We start from the raw sequence: 17,083 nt of genomic DNA, 5'->3' as shown, positions 1-17,083 counted from the left end.
CTTTTCCCACAAGTTTGGTTTAATTTTATCCTGTCGATATGGGTCTATTTACTAGAAATATTAATCAACCTTAATTTAATCTAGCTAGGCTAGCTATTTGAACACCTCCACACCAATTCAACTTTCAACAAGCCCTATTAAGCTTTCAAATAGAAAGAACAGATCAAAGGAGGGCTGGATAGATTGAAACAACCCAAATAAACCAGACCAAGCATGCATGATTGAACAAATTTTACCATCAAGGAAAAAAACAATGCTGATTTAGCTGGGATATAGAATCAATGAAGGGTGCATCTAAGTGTTCTAGAGAGTGGAAGCTTTGATCTTGGGCTCCTCTGCTTTTACTTGTGTTAGTATGTAGATCTGTTGGCAATTTACATGGAGGAGAAAGAGAGTTCAATGAAGAGAAATAGAGAGAGAGAGAGAGAGAGAGAATGGACAAAGTTAGAGGGTAGAATGTGATGTCTTTGGTGGATCTGCTTCTGCTAGAGAGGGTGGTGGTGGTGTTGCTCCCTCTGTTGGCAACCATGATGGTGAGGGAGACCTCCTTGTCGAAGGAAGAAGATAAGTAAACAAAGCCCCTGTGATAGCAATTGAGAAAAACCTAAAAAAAAAAAAACAAAAAACAAAAAGTGGGTTTCAAGATAGTGGTTTAAAGGAGGTTTTGAGCATAGAATAGGGTTTGTGAGAAGGATATCAATAGTTTGTTAAAAATAAAAGTAATGAGAAAAAAATATAATAAAAAGAGAGGGCCTAGAATACTTTGTCCCATCATGGATCTTCTTCAACTCCACATGCAATAATAATCTCTTCACAAGTAATTGGGTTGTTATTGCTATTGAAAAGGACAGTGATTGCTATCTCTTGGTAAGTTTGGAAAATTGATCTTGATTTTCTGCTATTGACAATTTTTAGTTGGTGATTCTATTACAATATGCATGAACATGGATTTAATTCTCATTTAGTTTTAATTGGTCAATATTTGGTAGTTGAGAAGGAAAAAACAATTCAGCAAGGTAAAAGATCATGACAAATTCAATAGCCTTATTTCCAGATGTGGTTGCTGTTATCTAGAGTAAATAAAAACGTTTGCAGAAGCATATATAGGAGGTCATAAAGTGAGAAAAATCAAATATCATGTTGGCTAAGAAAATGAGCAGTCTTAATCTAATTTTGCAAACAATAGAAACCTTGGCCAGTAAAAGCGCTCTTCCTTTTTCCTTTTTACTTCATCCAAATTTCTGCATATATCAAACATTAACCTCTCCTTCACCCACCAATCACTATGGTTACAACTCTAAAGTACGTACCTTAAGATTATCTTGGCCAGAAGAAAAAATGCATACAATGTATACCAAAAAATTGAAAAGGAAAAAGTTGCAAGTAAAGATCATAAAATACCTGTTAAATTACATAACAAGGAAACAATAGTTAAAAAAGGAAGAAATATAAAATAAAGACAAATAAAACAGTGAAACGCTTACTTACGGTGGAAAGGACAGAAATCAAGAAAACATTAAATTTCCATACTACATTGCAGCATACAATCTCCACCACAAGAATAATCAAAATTACTTACCTTGAGAGGAGAGACAGTATGAGGTGTGTGTGTGTGTGTGTGAGAGAGAGAGAGAGAGGATCTTTGCTAGAAAGATGGTAGAAGAAGGGAAGAGAGATACGTTGGATGGATGATATATCAATTAGAAATTAAGTTTTTTTTTTTTTAATTAGTGTTTCTTCTTCTTCGTCTTGATCGAAGAAACTCTTTCACAGTTTGTCTCCGAATCCATGGCTACAACGAATTGTGGTGATCCAAAAATATCCGGAGATTGCCGAGACAACTCAAAAAGCGTTGGTTCTTAAGATGATCGCTATTGCCGCAATCCTCACCGCCGGTATTATTGGTGTCGCAACTCGTCTCGTTGGAAAGAAACGTAAATTCCTATGCACAAATGGGGATTTATTAGTCGTCACAAAGGCTTTGGCATAAGACAACTCCAACAAACTCAAATCAGTTTCAAAAGTACCACCTGAGACCAGAAAATTCCCCAAAATAGGAGTGCTGATAGTATATTTGCAAATCAGGGTACCGCAAGGGGCAAAATGACAGCCAAAACTGGGTTGCCATAAGGTGTTGATCTTCAACAATCCAACAAGAAAACCTCATACACAGAGAATGTATATCATCAGCAGAAAACTCCATGTGCAGAGAGGAGATAACATCATGATTAAATTCTTGTTTTCAAATTGATGCAATGGCCGCACACCACCATGAAAACCCTAAAAGAGACTCTCAAAACACGGGAGAGAAGAAACAATTTCAACCCACTGATCGAACCCACCCTGATGCCATGTAACAAATTCAAGAATCTGAAAACCATTACCTGCAATAGAATGATGAAGAAGATGCCTCGGATCTGGGTTATGTACATTCTGAGTTGGACGGAGCAGAAGCTGCTTACTCGTACTCGTCCGGCGAAGGGAGATAGAATGAATGAGGAGAAAGAGGGTTTTAGAGAAATCCATGGACGGTCGTTCGTGGAGAGAGAGATCGTGCAAAGAGAGGGTGAAGGTTTGCAAGAAAAGGGCAATGTAGAGAGGGTTTTAGACAAATCCATGGAAGGTCGTTCGGGGAGAGAGAACTTGCAAAGAATGGGCGAGGGTTTGCAAGAAAAGGTAATGTATTTTAGAATTAACAAGAATAAATTAAAGATCAAGGATACCATTGTTATAAAATAAATAGGTATGAATGACATGAAAAACAATAAAAGTGTAATGATATTTAAATAAAAAAGAAAGATAAAATAAGCAAATGAAAAAATAGTCAGAAAATATGAATTTATACATTTATATAATAATATAATAATATAATATTATAATATAATATGATATATATATATATATATACAGAGAGAGAAAGAGAGAGAGGACACTTTTCTCTCTATCATTCAAAATATATATATATATAGAGAGAGAGAGAGAGAGGATACTTATCTCTCTATCATTCAATTTCCCTTCATTTCAGCAATGAAAATTTTATTTTACTTCACCTCTTACCAACAAAACAAGATGCACTCACAATGTGATAACTAAAATTTTGGGCCTCATGTTCCGACCCAGAAGAAAAGATTGGTCAGAAACTCAAAGCGGAATCGAGCCTGTTTGCATTGGATACTCAGACCAAGAAATTAAAGGAAACTTCCCAAGTTGCAGCACATGCAACACGGCGAACACTCTTCTTCCCAGCTGGGACTCTCTCTCTTGCATGCCAACATAGTTGATTTGTCTCTTTTTTATGCTTATGAGACGCAATGACCAATTCTCTTCTAGCTCATCTGTTACGTATCTAATTATATGGTTATTTATATATATTAACTATTATTTTATATTTACTAATTATTATATTTGTATTGTGCATGAGTTAATATTGAGTGTGAGTTAGGATAACTATCAGTGTTAGTGGGTTAATTATTCAGATGTGGGAGGAGTCATGAGTTGTAAGTTATGTAACGGTTATTCAGTCCTATTTAATAGTGATTATGAATGAAAAGGAGTAGATTATTATCCTCTAAATTACCTCTTAAGAGTTATCTTGAGAAGAGGATTGACAGCCTCCTAATTGTGCCAGGACAGTAGCTTCGTCTGTAAAGCCCCAAATTTATCTCTCTTCCTCTATTTCTCTCTTTATAATTTCTCTTTTATTTAATTTTCTCTTTCAGATTATCGTGCACGTATCATCATCCATCTATGCAATGCGGGTAGGATCCAGATCTACAACCCATGGACAAAGGGTTTCACATAAACCCTAAGAATTTCAAGAATTTACTTTGCTGACAAAAGATCAGGTTTGTCGCCACCAGTTTGATGGGTATCCAAGGAAGCGGTGGATTGGAGAGATGAGTTGAGATTCGGAAGAGAAAGTGGGTTGAGTTGTTTGATCCTAAGAAAATATTTTAAAGGGACATAAAAAAATCAGGTTTGCTGTCGCAGTCAGTTGAGTTTGGCGGGTATGCAAGGAAGCGGTGGAGATGGGTATGGAAGGAAGTGGTGGATTAGAGAGATGAATCGAGATTCGGAAGAGAAAGTGGGGTAAGTTGTTTGATCGTAACTTGACCAAAAAGATTTTAAAAAAAATTAGTTTGATGGTAAGAAAATATTTTGACCAGCAATTTGTGTAAATTAAAATGAAAGCCAGTGAGAATAATGAGAAAGAGTTGATATTTAAATAAAAAATAAAATCGTCAAGTGAAAAAGTAGCCACAAAACATTCATTCGTACATTTATATAATAGTATGATATAATTCAGAACATAGGTTATCTTCGAACTGGGTTCTTAATCTATTAACCTGGGTTTTTATTGGCTGTTCTTGTAATTGTTCCGCAGTCTTGATGTGCATGATTTCATTTTTTAAATGACTTAGGTGTCTTTCTTTGGCTTTTATACTTCTAATGGTAGGATCCTTTGTTATAGATGCAGCTTTTGCTCGTCCTATTTGTTCTAGGTCTGAAGGTTCTAAAAATTCAAACGTAATTCTTTGTTTGCCTATCTTGGTGGTTAAGCCTTTGTTGGTTACTTTAAAGGGTTTGATTAATTCTATGAATGGTTGTCCTAGAATTACCTGTCCATCTAGATTCTTTACTAGGATAAAGGCTTGTTTGAAGCATATGCCCCGATTGCATATATGTACTTCGGTAATTTGTACTGAACATTCATGTATTCACCACCGGCCGTGGTAAGCCTCTGTGCGCTTTTTGGTAATATTGGGTTGGAATTATTCCTTCTTGAATACGATTCACTGGGCTCCTGAGTCTATGAGGGCTACTCAAGAAAACTTATAGGAAGAGCCTATGGTTAATTTGACCTTTACGTGCCATTTTTGGGGAGAAGTATATATGCTTGCTATGAAATTTTGGGAGCCTGATTCTTGTCCTGGTTCGGTTCTTCCGAATTTGTTTTGACTTTCCTTTCGATTTAATTAACTCAGCTTTTACTTCTTTTATTTCTCTTTTTAAATCTTGAGTAGTAACTTCCAGATTTGTTATTCTAGTGTTTTCTGAATTACTTGCAGTCTTTCTTTGTTCAAACCTTTTGAAGACCTGGTTTATATCATAAGCCTTAGGTCTTTCTTTGTTTTCTTCTAAAGCTTGTCCGCTTCTTCGAGGCAACGTTTTCTAATTTGAACGCCTGCTATTTGTTCAATGGCATCAAAGAAGGATTGTCTTATCATGCCAATGGATTTGGTTTCGAGCCGCCACTGGTGGTGCAGGAGCATTCGCCTTTTATGGCGAGGTTATGCGCTTGCATGCAATCGCATCCGGTTCTCGTGTCACTTGCTACTCGGACTTTGAGTCTTGATCATGGTTTATTTGGTTGATGGCTTCATAGAAGACCTCTTCTTCCGAGTCCAAATCCTCCGAGTCGACTTAGCGAATATTTCGAATATTTTTTTGGGTACTCGGTCCAGCTAAGTAAGCTAACCCTTTTGGCTATTCTACGAATGATTTGGCTATGTGGCCTGGTTTCCCACAGCTTAAAACAACCTTTGGGTTTTTCCGAGGTAGTTTTGGTATCATCCTTTTTTGGTTCTTCTGTGGCTTTGGTTTGGTTGAACCGTTTTTTCTTATTGAACCTTGGTTTTGAATAGTACTTATTTGGTTCATATTTTTTATACTTGTCTTCTTTGTAATGCTTGGATGATTCTTTGAATTTATGGGATTTCCTTTTATGTTTCTTCTCCGATTTTGGGGCAGGGAACCCATACTGTTCACAGAACCCTCCTAGTTCTTTTCTATAGGACTTATTTTCTTTTTTTCATTTGTTGGGCTAGTCTTAGGTCTGTACAAAGAGACATTGCTTCTTCGTGGATGATACTATTTAATTCCCCATAAGTGTAACTGTCGTAGGGAATTTCTCCGTTGTTCTCTTTTCTCGGTTCGTTTTATCTTTTACAAAATATTCTGGGAGGCCATTAGGAATTTTTCTTTCCGGAATGGGAGATTTGCATCTTCCCTGGACATAACTCTGGTCATGAAGATATCTTTGTACCACTTAAGGTCATGTAATTTTCTGCATTTTAGGTTTGATAATTGTTCATGGATCTATCTTTGAGTTTAGATGGATCTCCTAGGAAATGTTTGGTTAAGTTGAAGATGAGTGTATTTACTGCATCCTCAATAGGTCCATTCCTGTCTTGGATTACTTCTCCTTGGTCATCAATCATCGCATACGGGATTGCTATTCTTTGTTCTTGGGTTAGGACGAAGTCCCACCATCCTTTTAATTGGCCTGTAAAGCCGAGACTAGAAGATCGGCTCTTGCTCGATCGAAAGTTTCTTTTATCCTAGAGGCATTTGCTACCATTGTCATCTCATGTAACTTATTTTTGATGTTATATTCGGACATGCCGTCTATGTTCCATTCATAGATTACGCCACTTTGATAAGAGGCCTGGGGATACATTCCCTGTTCTCTATTTGTAGATCTAAAAACGGGTTTTGGCTTGGACCTTTGGTAATAGTCTTCTTCAATCCTATGTATGGAACTCGGGTTTATTTTCTTGAGATCTTATTACATCGACTTGAGCTACTCGCGAGTCTTGGGATTCCTTGTTTGGTGTCTCTGGTATTACTAAGCCTTTGAGCCTCTGTTCAATTTCTTTCAATGCATCAGCTCTGTTCAAAGCTTTTGCAGATCTCAAGCTTATGTTATGAGGTATGAATAGAGGCCTATGCCTCTGAGTACTTGGGTGTTCCTCAGATGGTGAAATTCCCTGGGAAGTACTGGGTTTTGTTTGTACTATGTTCTCTATCCTATTTAGCTGTCTTCCTATGGTTAGGAGGTGCTGGTTTGAATAGTTTGCTAGACTGATTAATTTTTTGTCGCTCTCAGTGTTTCCAGATGTTGATCTGCAAGGGGCTCCTATGGTCTCTGTTGCTCCTGTTTTTATCTTGATTATGTTATAGGGAGGATGAATGGATTCAATCTCCTCATCTTTATCTGTTATCCAGAGAGTTGTAGTCTTCTGGGTTGGGGCCATGTTTTCAAATGGGTATTCTAACCCATGGTATTGGGCGTAAATGTCTAGGTAGGTGAAGAATATTATGTTGGTTCTATGTTTGTTCATTTGTTCATACCAATGTTCTCTGATTTTAGCTTGTTGGTCTGAAGTAGTGTTTTTAAAAAACCATTCTTTCTTGTCTTTATTTATTGGAAGATCAAAATCTTTTCTTAACATTGGTTTGTCTATTTCGAACTCTTGGTCTGCTATTATTACTCCTACCTTTCCTACTGGTGGCTCCATCTGGGAGAAGGATGGGGAGTTTGGCCTTGTGACTGTTTCATCCTGGTTTGATCAATCACTTAGATTTTCTAAACTTTTAAATTCATCATACATCCCTCTAAGGATGCCTCCATGTTGTCTAATTCCTGTTAAGTTACTAGTCCTGGATGAGTGGCAGTAATTTGAGGGTGTGCCCGAGTACTGAAGCTCGGCAGTTGTTCAACGATTTTTCTTACTGGGGGTCTTCTGGATGAAGACTCAGCAGGTTCTTTGTCCTTAGGCTGGTTTCTAACAAACCTGATGGACACCTCGCCATCACAGGTTTGGGTTATGTATTCTACCTCTTTATTTTCTACCTGTGGCCTGGGCACTTGAACCTGAAGTTTCCATTCATCTGGGAAGGCAATGTCATCCCATTTAGTCATTCTGGGTAGAATTGCCCTGGCATGAGCAAAATCTGTTTCTACAAACTTGGTGTATCCTTTTTCAGATTTCTGGAGGGCCCTAGGTCCTGAGATTTTTTTCATGGCCTTATACTGGATCCTATGGACTACTGCTATGGGTATTGATCCAGGCTTCATATTGTAGCCATGGGACTTGAAGTTAATTTTTAAAGAGTCTAGTATGTTAGCATCTTTTAAGGGTAAATTGATATCTGGGTAACAATTAAAATGGACTGGTCCGTAGCACATGCTGGTTTCAATGGCTCCTATGAGGGAGTCATCAAAGTTCAGAAACCTGGCGTCTCTTAATGCCAGGAGGATGGATGTGTTTAGCCCTTCCCTATGGAGGGGCTTTACCGCAACTTGGATTAAACCTATATGCAAATAATTATATTTTTGTTTTAACTGTTGAAGGGTTGTTGGGTTGAAGAGGCATATTTCATGCTTCTCCGGACTAAAGTCAACTGTTTGTTCAACTGTACTGATAGCTTCAGTGAAGCTGTACAGGTCTTGTTTATAAACTTGTTTGGTTGGAATCTTTGGGATGGTCCATTTTTGGAGGTGGTTATCCCTCCTAAGTTCATCACTACTGATAATACTGGAGTTTGAACTCCAGTCCTCAATGGTACTTGAAGACATGGTCCGATTTAATTGGTCCATTAATGGCCCTATCCCCCTTTTAAAAGTGCATTTTACCGTTTTTGAACTGGGAAAAGGCACTAACTAGTGGTACACCGCCGATCACCGGGTCTTACACGCCGTCTGCCCCTTCGAAGCGGTCCAGTGCTAGTTTACCCAACCTTTTCTTCGTAAAAAAAAATGAGAAACCACTTAAAGTAGGTGAAGAGCACAATAAACGAGCCTATTATTTCAGGCTATGGCTCTGATACCAGAGTATATATATATATATATATATTAATTGTAAACATTTGGTTCTATTATTTATTTTGGATTGAAATGAAAACACTTCTTGTCTATGTAATTAAATTATATATACTCTCATACATGGAAGAGGGCGGGGGGAAAGGCAAAAAAAAATGGAGACAAAAACAAGTTTAATGGTAGTGAACCAATTTTAAATAGTAGTGAAGCCAACTAATAGATACATGAAAACTAAACAGTTATTCAAAGTGATTCTGGATGAATCCAACTGACAGACTCAGGGTAACCAAATAGTTATTCAGAGTAATTCTGGATGAATCCAACTGACAAACTCAGAGTAACCAAACAGTTTTTCAGGAAGATTCAATTCACAGAATCAGGGTAACCAAATAGTTAATCTATTAGGAATACGATTCGACAGGAAGTCACTTTATGAAATTATGTCCATTATCGACACATGCATCTACAGATTTATGCAACCAAAGGCAACCTATATAGGATCCATAAGTTTGAACAGAAAAAAAATATATATATATATATATATATATATATATATATCTCGCAGGTTGCATCCAGACACATGGGGTGGGGCGGGCCAGTCATTTTGACCATTCAGGGGGGCGGGGTGGTCATTTCACCCACCCCCATGCGCCTAGTGCAGATAACATTTCCTCTAATTTTATCACATGAAATTTATGTTCAATATCTATAAGGGCCATACAACTCTTTCCAATTCATGTGTTGTTCATTTTAATTTGTACTAGTGATTTATGTTTTGAGTAGTTGCTACAATCATGTTCTCAATTTATCAAGGGCTAAGGATCGAACCATTAATAGATTACGATATATGGATTGAACTGCAACCGAGCATAGCAGAATCTATGAAGATCAGACCTCTTAATACAAAAACTTGCCTAACTGCCTCTAATGTAATATGTAAATATCATGCAATTACCATGCGGATGAAAGATTCACCATTCAAATTTTGAAATCCATCTAGGTGGAATGAATTTTTCTCTTGCTGTCCTCAAAACAAATCTCGAACGTGAGTTCAAGAAAACTGTTGGGAAGGAATGTCGAAAAACTTGAATGTCTGATTCAAGATTTTTTAGCCCAATCATGGATTGGGTTGAGCCCGATAGGACTGGATCTAGGTTGTGATATCTCAGTCAGACACCAGGCTGGGCTGGGTCTTAATTGAAGGGACCTAGGGTTGGGATGTTGTTTTAAAAAACGGGCCCAGCCCTAAACAATTGCACCCCTACATACTCTAATGACGAAGTATCTTAATTTTATTCTTCTTATTTGATATTTTACCAAATAATGCCTAATAGCTAATAACGTCGTCTCAACAGTCAAGTGATCCATCAACACTAGCAAAGATTTTCATTTTTTGTTTTTTTTCCCAGGTGGCGATGGGTGTGAGGGATAACACATGGCTGTAATTCATATAGAGCAGAAAATGGAAGGTCGTTGGATTAGTAACCGGAAAAGAAAAACTTTTTAAGTCAATTATTGAAAGTAAATAATAATAATAAAGTCGTTAAAAGGAAGGAGGAAAACTCAGTCAGTCAAGTCCGTTGTGGTTCCCACTCCAATAAAACCAGAGCATGCAAGAATGCTAAAAGTCATTGAAAATAATAGAAAGGAAAATCAAAACAAATCCGATTTTCCACAATGAAATCCTGCACCCATTATTAAGTTAAGAGTGATCAAAAGAAAAGAAAACAAAAGAAAAGAAAAACCAAATTGAGTCAATTTGGAACAGGGTGTGAATCCAATTGATGGTCTCAGTCAGGTCGTCAAGACTCAAGAGTCAGGGCGGGGGGAGGGGGGGGGGGTCCTTAAAACCGTGGTTTACGTTTGGAAAGCGCGTTTCAAATGGATCACATACAGCGGTTATAAATTAGGGATCCCAGCAGCAGCTAAGGTTGCAACCCACCCAACCCCCAACTCCCCAACTCCCCCAATAACCCACAAATCAGTTTTGTCTACTACTATTGTACTTAGCAAGACGAAACCATGATTATTAAGGTACCATCATCATCATCATCCTTCTTCTGTCTCCTCCTCTTATTGGTCTTCCTTTTGGCCACTTCCATTGCTGCTCCTTCTTCTTCTTCATTCAGAGTAGTTGATTCCACTTCCATTAATAATTATGGTTTTGATCATCAACGAGGAGCAATGGAGGCTCTCCTTCAATGGAAGTCCAGCCTTATTCATCTTCGTTATAACAATTCTCGTCCACTACTTCCTTCATGGACACTACAAATGATGGCAGCAAATGGAAGCAGCAGCAGTAGCACCAACCCATGCAAGTGGGAGGGAATTACTTGCAATGAGGCAGCAGCTGGAGTCATCACCATAATAAACCTACCCAGCATGGATTTGCAAGGTACGCTCCATCACTTTAACTTCTCATCCTTCCCTGCCCTACTCCGTCTTGATCTCCATGACAATTCACTTTTTGGACCCATCCCACCCACCATTGCCAACCTTTCCAAACTCACCCACCTCCATCTCTGCATCAATCGCTTCTCTGGGAACATCCCATCACAGATTTCCCTATTGATGATGACTCTTACTGAGCTTGATTTGCACGATAACAATCTCACCGGCTCAATCCTTGTAGCTTTAGGTGCTTTGAAGAATCTGAAAATTCTACATCTCGGTGAAAATCAACTTTCTGGTCCTATTCCCCGTGGAATATTTGGGAACCTTAGCAGCCTCACTGTGCTTAATGTCTCTGCCAATTACTTCCTAAATGGTTCGATTCCTAACACCGTTGGAAATTTGAGCAAGTTAAACATCATAGACCTCTCTGTCAATTCTCTCTCTGGTTCCATTCCAATGGAAATTGGAAACTTGAGATCTCTTATTCTACTACATTTGGGGCTCAATAGTCTCACTGCTTCAATACCTTCTTCTTTTGGAAATTTGAGCAAGCTAAACTTCATATATCTTGGTTCAAATTCCCTCTCTGGTTCCATTCCAATTGAAATTGGAAACCTGACCAATCTTCATGAGCTAAAATTGTGGGGAAACCGTCTTACAGGCTCTATCCCTCCAGAAATTGGAAACTTGAAATCTCTTACTTATCTTAGTTTGGCGTTCAATTGTCTCAGTGGTTCAATACCTGCTTCTTTTGGAAATTTGAGCAAGCTAAACTTCTTACAACTGTATAACAATTCACTCTCTGGTTCCATTCCAATGGAGATTGGAAACCTGATCAATCTTCATGAGCTAGAGTTGGAGTATAATTTTTTGACAGGTGCAATCCCTCCAGAAATTGGAAACTTGAGATCTCTTATTCTACTACATTTGGGGTCCAATAGTCTCACTGGTTCAATACCTTCTTCTTTTGGAAATTTGAGCAAGCTAAACTTCATATACCTTGGTTCAAATTCACTCTCTGGTTCCATGCCAAAGGAAATTGGAAACCTAACCAATCTTCATGAGCTAAAATTGTGGGGAAACAGTCTTACAGGCTCTATCTCTCCAGAAATTGGAAACTTGAGATCTCTTAATTATCTTAGTTTGGGGGAAAATAGTCTCACTGGTTCAATACCTGCTTCTTTTGGAAATTTGAGCAAACTAAACTTCTTACACCTGTATAACAATTCACTCTCTGGTTCCATTCCAATGGAAATTGGAAATCTGACCTATCTTCATGAGCTAAAATTGTGGGGAAATCGTCTTACAGGCTCTATCCCTCCAGAAATTGGAAACTTGAAATCTCTTACTTATCTTAGTTTGGCGTTCAATTGTCTCAGTGGTTCAATACCTGCTTCTTTTGGAAATTTGAGCAAGCTAAACTTCTTACAACTGTATAACAATTCACTCTCTGGTTCCATTCCAATGGAGATTGGAAACCTGATCAATCTTCATGAGCTAGAGTTGGAGTATAATTTTTTGACAGGTGCAATCCCTCCAGAAATTGGAAACTTGAGATCTCTTATTCTACTAAATTTGGGGTCCAATAGTCTCACTAGTTCAATACCTTCTTCTTTTGGAAATTTGAGCAAGCTAAACTTCATATACCTTGGTTCAAATTCACTCTCTGGTTCCATGCCAAAGGAAATTGGAAACCTAACCAATCTTCATGAGCTAAAATTGTGGGGAAACAGTCTTACAGGCTCTATCTCTCCAGAAATTGGAAACTTGAGATCTCTTAATTATCTTAGTTTGGGGGAAAATAGTCTCACTGGTTCAATACATGCTTCTTTTGGAAATTTGAGCAAACTAATCTTCTTACACCTGTATAACAATTCACTCTCTGGTTCCATTCCAATGGAAATTGGAAACCTGACCTATCTTCATGATCTAAAATTGTGGGGAAATCGTCTTACAGGCTCTATCCCTCCAGAAATTGGAAACTTGAGATCTCTTACTTATCTTAGTTTGGCGTTCAATTGTCTTAGTGGTTCAATACCTGCTTCTTTTGGAAATTTGAGCAAGCTAAACTTCTTACACATGTATAACAATTCACTCTCTGGTTCCATTCCAATGGAAATTGGAAACTTGAGATCTCTTAATTATCTTAGTTTGTGGGGAAATAGTCTCACTGGTTCAATACCTGCTTCTTTTGGAAATTTGAGCAAGCTAAACTTCTTACACCTATATAACAATTCACTCTCTGGTTCCATTCCAATGGAAATTGGAAACCTAGCCCATCTTCATGAGCTAAAATTGTACTATAACCGTCTTACAGGCTCTATCCCTCCAGAAATTGGAAACTTGAGATCTCTTACTTCTCTTGGTTTGAGTCTTAATAATCTCACTGGCACGCTTCCTGCTTCTTTTGTAAATTTGACCAATCTAGTTTATATTGGTCTTCATTACAACCAATTGTCTGGTCAAGTACCCAAGGGGATCAACAATTTTACAAAATTACAATCCTTGCATCTTGGAGACAATCATTTTACCGGGTATTTACCACAACACATATGCAATAGTGTGTCACTCACATCAATTTCTGCAGATAGTAACCATTTCATAGGCCCGATTCCCAAAAACATGATAAACTGCACCAGTCTAACAATGGTCCGGCTTCAAAACAACCATCTGACGGGAAACATATCAGAAGTATTCGGTGTTTACCCGAATTTAACTTACATCGATCTAAGCTACAATCAATTGTCTGGTGAGATTTCACAAAATTGGGCAAAGTGCCTAAAATTATTAGGCCTAAAAATCTCAGGAAACAAGATTTCTGGTCAAATACCACCTGAGCTTGGAGACTCAACTCAATTGCAAGGACTCGAGCTTTCTTCGAATCTCCTGGTTGGACAGATTCCAATAGAAATGGGGAGGCTTAGCTCTTTGGTGACACTAAAGTTGAACGACAACCAACTCTCTGGAACCGTACCTAAGGAGGTGGGATTGCTCTCCAAACTTCAGCAACTTGACCTCTCAATGAACAACCTATGGGGGTCTGTTCCAAATCAACTAGGGAAATGCACAAATCTTATTTACTTGAATTTGGGCAAGAATAGATTCAGCAGAAGCATTCCAGATGAAATTGGTAATTTAGTTTCCCTACAGATGCTACTGGACCTTAGTTGTAACTTGTTCACAGGAGAGATCCCTCCACAGTTTGGAAGGTTGGACAAGTTAACAAATTTGAATCTCTCTCATAATAAGTTGTTCGGCTCCTTTCCATCTACTGTCGCTACAATGCTCAGCTTGATAACCGTTGATGTATCCTACAATGAGTTAGAGGGTCCACTACCTGATAATCGAGCCTTCCAAAATGCTCCAATGGAAGCTTTCATTCACAATAAAGGTTTGTGTGGCAATGCCACAGGTTTACGACCTTGCATTTCTAAGCTATCCCCAAAAGAGAGCCACAAAGTCATCCTTATTATGATCATATCTCTCTTAGCAATACTGTTGTTTCTTCTATTTGCATTTCTTGGGACTTTTTTGTATTTTTGCCGCCGGAGGAAGAGATGCATAGAAGAGGAGAATCCAATTTCAAACCAACAACGTCGTAGAGAAGAACTGTTTACAATATGGAATTATGATGGGAGGATAGCATACCAAGAAATCATTGAAGCAACTGAGCAATTCGACCCAAAATATTGCATTGGCATGGGAAGACATGGAAGTGTTTATAAAGCAGAGTTGTCATCAGGTCAACTAGTAGCTGTTAAGAAGTTCACATCTTCTTCGGATGATGACGACGAGATTTCTGATCCAGAAACTTTCAGAAACGAAATTCAAATGATGACAGAAGTGCGACATCGAAACATCGTGAAAATGTACGGTTTTTGTTCCCACATGCGGCACTCGTTTTTGGTATATGAATATGTGGAGAGAGGAAACTTGGCTAAGATCCTAAGCATAGAAGTAGAAGCAGTAGAACTGGATTGGATTAGAAGGTTTAATATTGTTAAAGGTGTAGCCGAGGCTCTAGCTTACTTGCACCATGACTGCTCACCCCCAATAATTCATCGAGACATATCGAGCAAAAACATTTTGTTGGATTCAAACTTTGAGCCTCATGTATCGGACTTCGGCATTAGTAGACTTCTAAAACCCGATTCATCCCATTGGACAGCTCTTGCAGGAACATATGGATACTTTGCACCAGGTTCTCTCTCTCTCTTCTCTCTCTCTCATTATTTTTTAACTTTTTAAGAAATAATAGGGTTATCATAATAATGTGTCCAAGTATCAAGTCGACTCATTTCAAAAGATAATAAGTTTCATTGACTAGTATTGTTTTCATTACTACTACAACCTTTACCATTATTCTTTCTTCTTGTTGCGACTTGTCGTTGTTGGTTGAAGCAAGGACATGATCGTTCTTTATGGTGATCGTATCAGTTTGCTGAAGTTGGCCCACAAAGGACCTGCCCCTATTGTTCTCCTCTCAGGTTCCCTGCCCGGTCAAGTGCGCAGGTTCCTCTCATAGGAGGGTGTAAATGACGACCTCACCCCACCTAGGCAATGTGTTTGGGCAGGGGGTGAGGTCGTCATTTCAGCCCCTCCTATGAGAGGAACCTGCGCACCTGACCGGGCAGGGAACCTGAGAGGAGAAAAATTCCCCATTATAGTCTCAATCGCAACCAAAAAAAAGGAACATGATGGTCATGGTGAACCGTATAGCTTAAATTAATTGCAAAATTTACATGGGAGAAACTTAGAGAATTCATTATTATCCGTCGAATGAATAAATTATTGCTCCATATGGCATAACATAGACTACAATGTAACCCTGCATTGACCACATTGTAGTTATGAGAAACCTTTATTCTTAATTATTTTTATTAATTTCATTTGTTTTATTTAATCTGCAGAGCTTGCTTACACAATGAGGGTGACTGAAAAATGTGATGTTTATAGTTTTGGCATAGTAACAATGGAAGTGATAATGGGAAAGCATCCTAGAGAATGTATCTCTACTTTGCCATCATTATCTTCAATTGAGCAAAACATGTGGCTGAAGGATATAGTTGACCAGCGGATCTCACCTCCCACAAATCAGTTTGTTGAGAAATTGGTTTCGCTTATGAAGTTGGCATTTTCTTGTTTGCATGAAAATCCACAATCTCGGCCAACCATGCAACAAGTGTCTCAAGAGCTACCAATTTGCAAAATTTCTTAAAACAATTCCACAAAATAACATTGGGACAACTATTGAATCTTAAGGTGAGAATTTTGTGTAATTTAAACCCATGTAGCATTTTTCTTCCTTTGTGTGTGGTATATGGTGAAGAATGTGGTTTGTTTGTCTTAAAAAGTCAAATCATGACGAGTTTGCATATTTTTATCACAACTACCTTATTTTTTTGTATTCTACAATTTGTGTGGTTTTTTATTTTATTTTATTTTATTTTATTTGGTAAATGGTATTTTATTTGTGGACTATTCTCAATTGTGTGTGCATGTGTATGTGTGTGTTTCAGTCTTTCAGATATAAGTTTGAAGGGTAATAATTGTCTGATTACATGAAATTTGTGTTCATTGTTAGTAAGGACTTCAAAACTCTTTTCCAGTCACTTTTTCTTCATTCAATTTTACTACTAAAGTATAATTTTGATGCAGCACTGTAGTCGTATTTTATTATTTATGATTAATTTTTAATTGTAATTGGGCTTCGTTCTAAGATTTTAATGATTTCAAAAGTTTTATTTTGATCAATGTGCTTAGGCTGACCCATCACAAAATATATTATTACTTTTTATCTCGACCATAGGAACTTAATTAGATGGACGGTTGAGATTTTTAGGGCTTTAATTATGGTTTTATTTTCTTATAACTTTGTAATGAGAGAACAATATTGACATTGAAATTAGAGTTTTTTCCTTTTGAAGTGTTGAAGAGTTTCAACCCTTTCCAAACCCATAAGAGCTTGAAGACAAGTTTAAAAGAACTTGTATTGTGCCTTGAAGAGCACATCCCCACCTTTTGTCATTCATAGAAGAGTACGATCCAAGGAGCAATGTCATTGGGGATTAATTCCATAGAGGA

At 37.8% G+C, this 17,083-nt stretch overlaps 1 protein-coding gene across 1 annotated transcript; it reads left to right on the top strand.

The window, feature by feature from the left end:
* Positions 1-10,627: 10,627 nt before the first annotated feature.
* On the top strand, positions 10,628-16,217 carry LOC122668279 (probable leucine-rich repeat receptor-like protein kinase At1g35710). The gene is made up of 2 exons (XM_043864863.1): positions 10,628-15,200; positions 15,910-16,217. Exons 1-2 carry the CDS (start codon positions 10,628-10,630, stop codon positions 16,215-16,217), a joined length of 4,881 nt encoding a protein of 1,626 aa, XP_043720798.1.
* The last annotated feature ends 866 nt before the right edge of the window (positions 16,218-17,083 follow it).

The sequence above is a fragment of the Telopea speciosissima genome, chromosome 7 (genome assembly GCF_018873765.1).
Source record: "Telopea speciosissima isolate NSW1024214 ecotype Mountain lineage chromosome 7, Tspe_v1, whole genome shotgun sequence".
Taxonomy (NCBI): domain Eukaryota; kingdom Viridiplantae; phylum Streptophyta; class Magnoliopsida; order Proteales; family Proteaceae; genus Telopea; species Telopea speciosissima.
The sequence above is the reverse complement of the archived record's forward strand: the minus strand, read 5'-3'. Positions and strand labels throughout refer to the sequence as shown.

Excerpts from the sequence above, each read along its gene's own strand:
- LOC122668279 (XM_043864863.1), top strand. The coding sequence starts at position 10,628 with ATGATTATTAAGGTACCATCATCATCATCATCCTTCTTCTGTCTCCTC. Across the intron at positions 15,201-15,909 it reads ATATGGATACTTTGCACCAG|AGCTTGCTTACACAATGAGG; the intron begins GTTCTCTCTCTC and ends TTTAATCTGCAG.